At 49.6% G+C, this 10,250-nt stretch overlaps 1 protein-coding gene across 1 annotated transcript in view; it reads right to left on the bottom strand.

The window, feature by feature from the left end:
- DOCK5 (dedicator of cytokinesis 5) overlaps positions 1 to 10,250 on the bottom strand; it is a gene marked incomplete at its 3' end in the record, with an annotated part of 34,953 nt that overhangs the window by 19,497 nt on the left and 5,206 nt on the right. The window contains 8 exon segments of the mRNA XM_072402952.1: positions 118 to 247; positions 350 to 431; positions 1,897 to 2,048; positions 2,122 to 2,257; positions 3,016 to 3,164; positions 3,256 to 3,352; positions 3,982 to 4,034; positions 9,702 to 9,742. Of these exon segments, the coding sequence (XP_072259053.1) occupies positions 118 to 247; positions 350 to 431; positions 1,897 to 2,048; positions 2,122 to 2,257; positions 3,016 to 3,164; positions 3,256 to 3,352; positions 3,982 to 4,034; positions 9,702 to 9,742 (840 nt within the window).

Raw genomic sequence — 10,250 nt, 5'->3', positions numbered from 1 at the left:
TTTTTGTCTCAGCCACAATGGGGGGCTGAAAAGTTTGCTAAAGTTAAAATGTTGCAATGTTTGGGATGGCTGAAGTTGAAATTTTGAGATACAATTATTACAAATCAATGTTGTCACCTGCAACACCAAAAGGCCTCCGGAGGCCAAACGTATGTTTTTTGCCATCTTTGAGCTCCATGTGTCCGACGCGCACGATCTGGCACACCAAGCTGATCCGGGGCCGAATCAGATCCAAGTTACTGAGGTCCTGAGGAGGAGAGAAAACTGGTCAGCATGAAATCAGAGGATGGGGGAGGGGTCGGTGATACAAAGCGGGTGAGGATCAGGTGGGGGAGGGGTCGCCACTCACTGTGAACACGGCCTGCAGGTTGTTGAGTTTCTCGATATCTTTGGGCATTCCGGAACTGCTCCACCGCACAAAGTAATTCTCACTGCAGATACAAGGAAGAAAAGTGTGACAAAACAATAATGGGAAGGAGATATCGGTGCACACTGTGTGTTGTGTGATGTACAATGTGTGTTGTGTGTTGTGCACAGTGCAGCCCCAAATCCCCTCACCAGATGTCTGCTGCAGCTTCTGCTTCATGGCAACACAACGTGTGTGTAATATGTGTGTACAATATGTGTGTGTATAACGTGTGTGTGTATAATATATGTGTGTGTAATATGTGTATAACGTGTGTGTGTACAATATGTGTGTGTGTATAACATGTGTGTGTATATTGTGTGTGTGTGTGTGTATAATGTGTGTGTGTAATATATGTGTGTGTAATATGTGTATAACGTGTGTGTGTGTGTATTATGTGTGTGTGTATAACATGTGTGTGTATATTGTGTGTGTGTGTGTATAATGTGTGTGTGTAATATATGTGTGTGTGTAATATATGTGTGTGTAATATGTGTATAACGTGTGTGTGTGTGTGTATAATGTGTGTAATGTGATTTTCCCCAGAGGTGCTGTGATGACTTTATATAAAGCAGAGGCCTCTACAGGCCATTCCCGGTATTACAGGGAGGATCGGTAAGTACACATGTGGTCCCCCGTGTGGTGTGTATGGGTTCCCTGCGTTGGTTCTGTGCGTTGGTTCTGTACATTGGTCTGTACATTGGTGGGACTACAGACGTTACACCCAATGGGGGCGTAGAATCGGCTCTGTTGGGGGTTTTGTAGATTTTTATATTCAGGAAATGGTTTCATGTGTTTACAGGTTAGAATTAAAGTGCAACTCCGGACAGATATAAAACTCACCAATCTTTACATGATTATCATTACATCAGAAAATGAATTTTATAAATGTAGCAGAGAGACCCTCCATTTATTGGGCTCCTGGGCCCACATACAGTCACACAGGGTGGGCGGTAGCTGTACGGGGCCACACTGATAAGGGCAGACAGGGACAACACAAAGCCGTGCTGATTTTCCTTTTATTTTCCAGTCATAGGGAGGGGACCTGAACAAAGACGTGAACAATAAAACTACAGCCAAGAAAGGTCCCCTTGTCCAATGGAAAGTGCTGCAGGGTAGAGCTGTGTACATTTCAGGACTGGATGGAAAGACATACAACCCCCACACGTTATTATCACATTTGTGTATTCAGCTTTAGTACATGACAATAGTGATCGCTGATTTATACAATAAGTTTCATTATTATATAATTATATTCTAATTATCAGATCAGGACATTCACACAACATGACCAGTGAACCGGAATTTACTTTTCACAAACGGAGGTGAATATTCTTAGTTTCTGGTGATGGCGCTATATAAATACTGTGTAATAATAATAATAGGAGATATTTATTATCAGGAGACAATGGACAGCTGGGAAGTTGTACAGCGCTGCGTCATATGATGGCGCTATATAGATCCTGTATGTACTTATCTGAAGGTCTCACCTTATGAAATGACAGCTGTCGGGGTCATACAGACACATGAGGAGCTCCGCATCTTCGGACATGTTACATACAAAGTTCTTCAGGTTCACATACAGAGAGTAAGTGTGAGCCACCAGGAGCATGGAGGAACTCCGCATATCCAGCGGCTGGGACTGAGGAATGGAGAGAGGAAGATGAGTGAGGAAGAAGAGGAAACATTCCCCCGGGAATAGGAACATCACTCACCTTTTCCTCCTGGATCCGCTCATCAATCCGCCTTGATGCCATCTCATGTGAACGGAACAAAGTGATGACGCTGGTATCATCGGGATCCAAAATGATTCCATTTTCATCTCTGACTACCAGATCCAATCCCAGAATTCTGCCAGGTCAGCAAAATCAAATCACGATCAACAAATCAAAAACCTTCTATAAGATCCAAACCTTCCCCCTCTATAAGGGGGTTCAGGAATCAATCATAAGCCCCCCAATATTTGGCCCCACACAGATCTGTGAAAGATGAAACCATTCCCTCTTAAAGGAACAGAAACGTCCCCCGATCCTCCCAATGTCTTCCCACCATTCCATATCCCCCTCCCCCACCTGCTAGATCGTAAGCTCTTTGGGTCAGGGTCCTCTCCTTTATCTATCGTGTGATACCTCCCCCACCTCCTAGATTGTAAGCTCTTCGGGTCAGGGTCCTCACCTTTATTGTGTGATACCTCCCCCACCTCTTAGATTGTAAGCTCTTCGGGTCAGGTTCCCCTCCTCCTCCTGTGTCACTGTCTGTATCTGTCTGCCATTTGTATTTAATGTACAGCGCTGCGTAATATGTTGGTGCTATATAAATCCCGTTAAATAATAATAATAGACAGATTGTGGGAAGAGTGAAATGTTTGTTCCTGAATGTATAAGAGATAAATAAAAAGTAACGACCCAGGAGGGGGGGAGGGGGAGTCTCTCAGAGCAACCAATCAAACGCTTACATTCAGCGCGGCATAGACGGGAGCCAGGAATAATGGCGATAGGAAAAGATTGATAACATCTGTGACAAAGGTCGGAGTTCTCATGCTGGGGATTTAGGTGACGAAGCCGTGATTATAAAATATTTTAGGATTCCTATGGGGGCCCCCCACTCACCGATTCCCATAATCGATTCTGGCGGTGACTTTTTTCCTGAGCTCGGCCAAGTCATCTTTGGGTAGAGTGCCGGCCATGATCTGCGACCTCCAATCCATCAGCTGCGACATCATTTCTTGGATCTGCAGGAACTCCGTCCTCTGGTTCTGCTGCACACATCACATACAGATATGAAGCGGGAGGACTCCGCAGATGACGGCCAGGCCGCTCAGATTATAGAGATCTAACCCTTCCACTTACCACAAACAGCGAGTGCCACAAGACGCCCCATTCCCGCAGAGTGATTGTAAGCTCTTGTACCAAGGGAAGTTCACTGGGACCAGATGGCTCTCTGTGCCTGGAGGGGAAAGCCAAAGAATTATTCATTGCTTCTATGTCTGAATGGCGCCAATCAGCGGAGTGTCGACGTATAATAACTGGTCGCCCGCCAAGAATGAAGAATAATTATAATAAAATATTTCATGATATCCTGCCAGCTAACACGTTATATCAAACCCCAATAAGGTGAAATAACCACGGGCCCCGATGGGCCCCGACATTCCCTCTGCAGCTCCCAGTAATCTTCCGTATGACAATAAAGGAAGCTGGGGAACCTCACTCTGTGCTGCGATTGGTGGGCTGAAGGCGGAGCAGCAGCCAATAGGATTCATCTATGGGGTAAATGCCCCTCTGCCCCCACCCAGCTCTCGGGTGTACAGAGCTCACCAGCGCCACCTTTCCCAATATTTTGGAATTCTCTGCCACATGAAGCAGCAAACCCGGAATGGATCAAGGATTGAAAACTAGCATGACTTTACTATTCATTCCAGGTTTGCTGGATCACCCAGATTCACTGATGAAAGTGTATGCTCTCCAGCCATGCAGGGTGAATGTACAGAGGAATAGGTGCAGTGAATCCCAGGCTCTTCCATTATCTGAGCTGCTAATGACATGATTCCCCCTCACATTCCCACATTCCATGCTCACCCCTTGTCATCCGCCGCTTCTTTCAGGTGAATGTACGTAGCTGGGAAGATCCCCTGCAAAGAGATCCGGAAGAAGAATTAGAATACATGAGAGGGGTGGGGGGCGGCCATTGGGGAGGGGATGACGGGGTGTAGGGACAATCAATGTCAGATGTGTGAATGTTGTAGGAGATTCACTCAATACTGTATAATCTCACCAATGTTCAGCTCCGGAAGCCCCACAGCAAGGTGACAGCACAAGCAAAGATATCCGGGGGACTGCCAGGCTGCCGGGGACTTTACAGACAGGAAATGGCAGAATCCCCAAATTTCCCACAAATAATAATCGGACGTTATGTCCTCTGCAGATCTCCGGTAATAAGGTGACAACATTGTAACAGGAAGTCCCCCGCTGCATTATTGTGTTGTCACCCTGTCCGGGGGCTCTGATTGGCCATCAGAAATCTCTCCCTGCCATGATGAATCCCTAATAGTTTATATTGAATGGTATTGTACAGCGCTATGCAGTATGTGGCCGCTATATAAATAATAATGTCACAGAATGTGGGAAGGTCCAAGCAGGAAGCATTACAGCGCCCCCATGGGGTCACCGCGCTCACTGCAGACCCACATTGGGGGAACACAGAGTGCAGCCATCACGACAGAGCGAACCAATCCAATGAGCGGAATATCCTGCATTGCCCGGAATGTTCCGCCTCCTCCACCCATAACTATGCCCGGGGGGGGGGTCGGTATTTAGGGAGTAAACCCCCCACAGAAATCTGGAATTCCTGGCATTACACACACATGCAGCATCCGGGTGTTGTGTGATCAGAAATATCCCGACATACACAACTCCAAGCTAGAGGTGTCATTTACAAAGGAAGAAATGACCAGCGGGGTTCCTCCAGCATTGATGGCTTCGGCTCTGTTTAGGGTACCAAGGTATCAGCAGGGTCCCCCCACCCCCAGGGGCCCCCCGCCAGGTCCCCCCCTCCCCCATCTTTTGGGTGGAAATACAAACGTGGCTTCATATAGAAATATTTCATGGCTTTGGTGCAAACGGAAAATGTGTAAATAACCCCGGGGCCCCTCCATAGATCCCCCCAGGATTGGTCACAGACGCCATGATGTACAAGGAGGGAGCAGAGGTCCCGCACTGCAGGTGAGGATGCTGAGCCGTCGGAGTGCCGGTATTTGGGGGAGAAGGGAGACCCTGTCACTGGTACCCCGGACCAATGGAGTGAACGAGTCGGCCATCTTCCTCAGCCATGGAGGGATCACAGTGAACAGATGAGTAGTGAGAGTTTCATAATATCCAGGACGGCAGAGCTTTCACAGCTGGGCCATCACCACTGCAGGGTCATTTTTAGTTTTCCCCGGAGTTCAGCTTTAAGCTCCAGTATGGATTGTTGTGATGTCATCGTGTCATGTGATCTGTGACATCATAGAAGATGGAGTTTTACTGAAAGGATGAGACGGCTCCTGGAAACTTGGGACATTTCCCGGCTCCGATCTCCAAATTCTGGGAGTGACTCCGGAAATCAGCAACTGCCAACGGGAAAACCGTGCCGCTCCCCAGTAACCCTTCAATACCCGAGAAATGGCACCAAGATCCTGCCAGGGGAACCCCGCAAAGTATCCAGCACACAGCTGGGGGGCCCCGGGACTTTCATCTTTCAGGTGATTGGTCCGATGGAGCTCCCACTCTGCAGTCTCACTCCCCCGGCCACAATATTAGGGATTCCCCCATTCACTGGGACTCCCCTGGAAACCTCACAGCAGCTGGGGGCCCGAACCCCAACACCGAGTCCTGCAGGGACAGAGGAGCCCCGGGGTCACCCCACTGTAATGCCTGCACAGCAAAGCTTAAACAAAACAAGGAGAAGCAGCACCAATAACTAATCTGTGCTGCATTATTCAAATGTTAACAAAGAACCTGCAGAGTGCTAGAAGAATTGTATCGCCTGCTGCTTCTCCTTTCCATGTCCAGTCACAGAGGAAAGTCCCCCGTGTCACATATCTGCGGCAGAGAGAAAATAAAGGGCTCCCGAAGACCTGAAAATAAAACATCGCCCTCTCCTCCAATGAGGAACCAATCCACACAAAGGAATGGGCAATGCCCGCAGCTCAGAGCCACATGAAGACCCCCGCACCCACAGCTGGCATCGCAGGAGGCAGAATCTGGAGAAGAAACCGATGAGGAGGCAGATCAGCAAATGTAGGGATGACCCGGAGACCCCCCATAACAGGGCATCACCCCCATCAGCTCCTCCACAGCCAGCATGTTGTAGTTACCCGGGCACTGCCAGGAAGAAGGGCCACATCACCCCGAGACAGAATGGAGACCTCAGAGACCCCTTCTCTGTCCTGGGAATAGGGACCCCCCACCTTTGCTCCCCCGTCCCCCCCAGTACTCTTCCTCTAAGCCACAATTGATGCTGGCCCAGGCGCCACACCCTTTGGGGAAGTCAGATCGAAGTGCCCAGGATGGAGCTGCCAATGGCGTGCGGGGTAATCATTGTGATTGGAGGGGAGACGCAGACACATTAGCGTAATAGAAACGGATTTTAGTTTTATGTCACTGGCGACAAAGATCCGCTGCCAAATCTCATCAATAATGTACAGCACTGCGGAATATGTTGGTGCTATATATAAATACAACTCGCTCCCATCCGCTCAGACTGAATAATCATATGAACAAATAAGAGCTTCCTAAAGCAGAACTCCGGTCTGCAGTGATCTGTGGTGGGGGAGGGGCAGCAGAATGCCCCAGGTAACGCCCACAGGTGACAATGAGCATCTATGATTGAAAGATCTGACATCCAATGAAAGAAAAGGGTGGAGCCAGTCAGACTGGAAGGAGGGGCTAGAGGTTGCTGTACATCCTCCAATAAGAAAATTAGGGGGGGGGGGGCATGATTTGCAGCAGCTTCTAATGCACATTGTGAGAAGCTCACAGTGTGCAGTAAAATAAGAGTAAGTGAAGGCTGGAGGGCAGATTTATTGAAATGAAGGCTGGAGGGCAGATTCCAGGTGACAAGAAGGCAAGAAGAGGGGAGAGGAAAGAAGTCAGTAAATACCCCAGTTGGGTGTAAAAGACCCCATGGACTGGGGGTAGATCTGGGGTCTCTCAGGGTGGAGATGAATTCCTCATGACACTTCCTTTGTCCCCACACATTTCGGGCGCTCAGATCGGCCTCCTCGGGGTGGCAACTTGTAAGGGGGGGGTAACCTCCTGGGCAGTGGCGCCATCTGCTGTACGGTTGGTGGCATGGAAAGTACAGAACATTGGGGTACATTTCCTGTCCTCATGACACCCATGAAGGAAATGGGTTTGTGGTTGTCACCAGGGCAGGAATCCGGAGCTGTGGGAGAAGTGAAATGTTCTGCTTGCAATCAATAAAGTTTTCCATTCAATATCTGACACCATAAATCAGCAATCCATTTCCATCGCTCTCCATTTATATCGCAGGGTGAAGATCCGGAGCCTTCACATCAGAAGGACGGAAATATTCACACGAATGGGGGAATAACATTGCAGCCGTCTTTATTCATTATGCAGAATCTGCTTCCTGCTCTGCCCAAACATCTCAATATACAAGGGGCCAAAATAATGGAAACCCCATATTCCCCATCAGAAGTAACTGAACCCAAAAGAGACAAATTCTGCCCCATTGGTCGACAGCCCCCGCATTCTGCCTGCGGGCTCCCATCTACATTCGGAGAGGACAGGAAGTGTCACAAAGACTATAATGGGGACACCCAAAGAGAAGGTTCGGGACTGGCGTGTCATGTGACTGCGGCTTTGGCTGAGAACTACAGCGGGCGAGGTGGGGGGGTAATTATTATTTGCCCTGGGATGCACTTATACAAAATACTAAATTGCCCCACTCTCGGACATACAAAGCCCCGCCCCTTTCTGTCTCCTAGGCGATGACATCACCAATGTTTACAACTGCCAGTGTGGATTGGAGGGGCGCTAGGCCTCAGGGGGCAGATTTCTGTACCCAGACACCCCAGGTAGAGGGGCAATATGGAACATATGGAGGAACGCCCAACAGAGCGGATAACACGGGAAGAATTCCTCATCCCCGGATCTCATCACATTCCCAGGAAGAGAAATATACAGGGGACGGGGCAACGCCTCTACATTCACCCCATTAAAGAGAACCTGTCACTGGACCCATTCAGAGCCAAGTAACAGGTTCCCTTGTATTTGTGACACGTTGATGTGAAATATGTTGCTGTAGAGGAACGCAGAGAAATAATCATTGTTCAGCAGATTATACGCTGCAGACCTGAACCTACAATTACAGCAATGAATCATCGCGGCTGGAAATATTCCCAAATCCTGATATGGAAGAACTGCAGGGAGAGAGGCAGAGCCTGGCCCAGTCAGACATGTTTATGCCGTGGCACCAATCAGGTGATTCGGGGGGGGAGGGGGACTGCTGAAAACACTGCATCGCTTTACGTTGGAGATATATAAATACTGGCTAATAATAACAAAAACCGGAGCTATGAAGAGCAGAAAGCAAAGAGTTAAATACCCGCCACGTGACTCCGGGGTCTCCTATAATTGCTGCCCTGGACCACCCGGCCTCCTCCAAACAGCACCATCAGATCAGCATGGGAAGCACCCCACATAAAGACGGAAAATGTCCTATAAATAAGATGCACCAATAAAGAGGACCTGTCACTGACAAAGGCTGTCCTGGTGCTATATCACACAGTCTGGTCCTTCGGATCCTCAGGACGCAGCTCAGGTGTTCAGTTATCCGCAAGCCAATTGTCGGTGGCTCAATGGTTAGCACTGTGGTCTTTGCAGTGCTGGGTCCCAGGTTGGAATCTCGGGCAGGACTCCATCTGCATGGAGTTTGTAGGTTCTCCCCGTGTCTGCATGGGTTTCCTCTGGGTACTCCTCCCACATTCCAAAAACATGCAGTTATGGTAATTGGTGACATAACTCCGGGTACACTTACAGGTGGTACCTACCCGGGCACATCCAGTGCTTTATATTATACCAATGTCTCTGCTGCTGGTACAATGCACACAGATTACAATTCTCACCCATTGGGTAAATGCCCGGTATCAGGCTGGATGGGCCGTGGTGGGGAGTGGTCAGGATTTGCCTCCCTGATCTCTGAATGCTGATTGGGCCACGTGAAGATATTCAGGGTTGTCACAGCTTGTTGTGCACAGGGATTGGTTTAGTGCTGCTTCTCTTTCTCTGCCCAGTCAATGCCAGAGGGGGCTTCAATAGGGGGTCTCTTGGCTGCACTCACTGCAAAATGTGGCAGCTGCCATTTCTAACTAGTGGTGAGCCTTAGTGACAACACTTGTAGTAAGGAATACAGTGTGATCCCACGTACCCCTCCCCCTACCTCCAACTGCTGATTGGACAATGAATGAGCACCACACCGATAAACTCCCTCACAGTGCCCAGCAAGCTCCCAGTGTTACCCTGACGGGCACATTGTGCTTGCTCCAAGGTCTGCAGAAGCTAATATAAATGACACTGAGGTACTTAGCTGTATGCCACAAACATGATTTATCAGATTTACATTCCAATGATTGAAGAGCAAAGAAAGACACGCGAGCTGCACATGGCCCCAGGACACTGACATGTCTGACCTATCAGGAAGGAGGAGATCTGGTGCCTGGATGACATCATAATGCCGGGTGTAGAGCTGGACTGGGGCCAGGCTGGGCCGGTGACACGCAGCCACTTTCACTCACCTTCTTGGATTTGTTCCTCCATGTGAATCCTCTGTACCATCCTGTGAAAACAAAGAAAACGCCTCAGAACATTCACAATACAACAAATCCAAGCAGAATCCACGGATATCAAATGAGGACGGGCCGCTACTGGTGCGTGGGCACTGCAGAAAGGGTCACCGATTGGCACTGACAGCAGATCACAAGTGATCCCCAGAGATTGGATGGTGCTGATTGGCTCAGATTATTTGTCAGTCAAATAGAGGTCCAATCTATTAAGAGCCACAGGCCACCTTGCCCCGGTACGCCCTGCCTGCCCACCTGGCCCCAGTACGCCCTGCCTGCCCACCTGGTCCCGGTCCGCCCTGTCTGCCCACCTGGCCCCGGTCCGCCCTGTCTGCCCACCTGGCCCCGGTCCGCCCTGTCTGCCCACCTGGCCCCGGTCCGCCCTGTCTGCCCACCTGGCCCGGTACGACCTGCCTGCCCACCTGGCCCCGGTACGACCTGCCTGCCCACCTGGCCCCGGTACGCCCTGCCTGCCCACCTGGCCCCGGTACGCCCTGCCTGCCC

Source organism: Pyxicephalus adspersus, chromosome 2, assembly GCF_032062135.1.
Source record: "Pyxicephalus adspersus chromosome 2, UCB_Pads_2.0, whole genome shotgun sequence".
NCBI lineage: Eukaryota > Metazoa > Chordata > Amphibia > Anura > Pyxicephalidae > Pyxicephalus > Pyxicephalus adspersus.
This window is presented reverse-complemented; position numbering and strand designations above follow the sequence as displayed.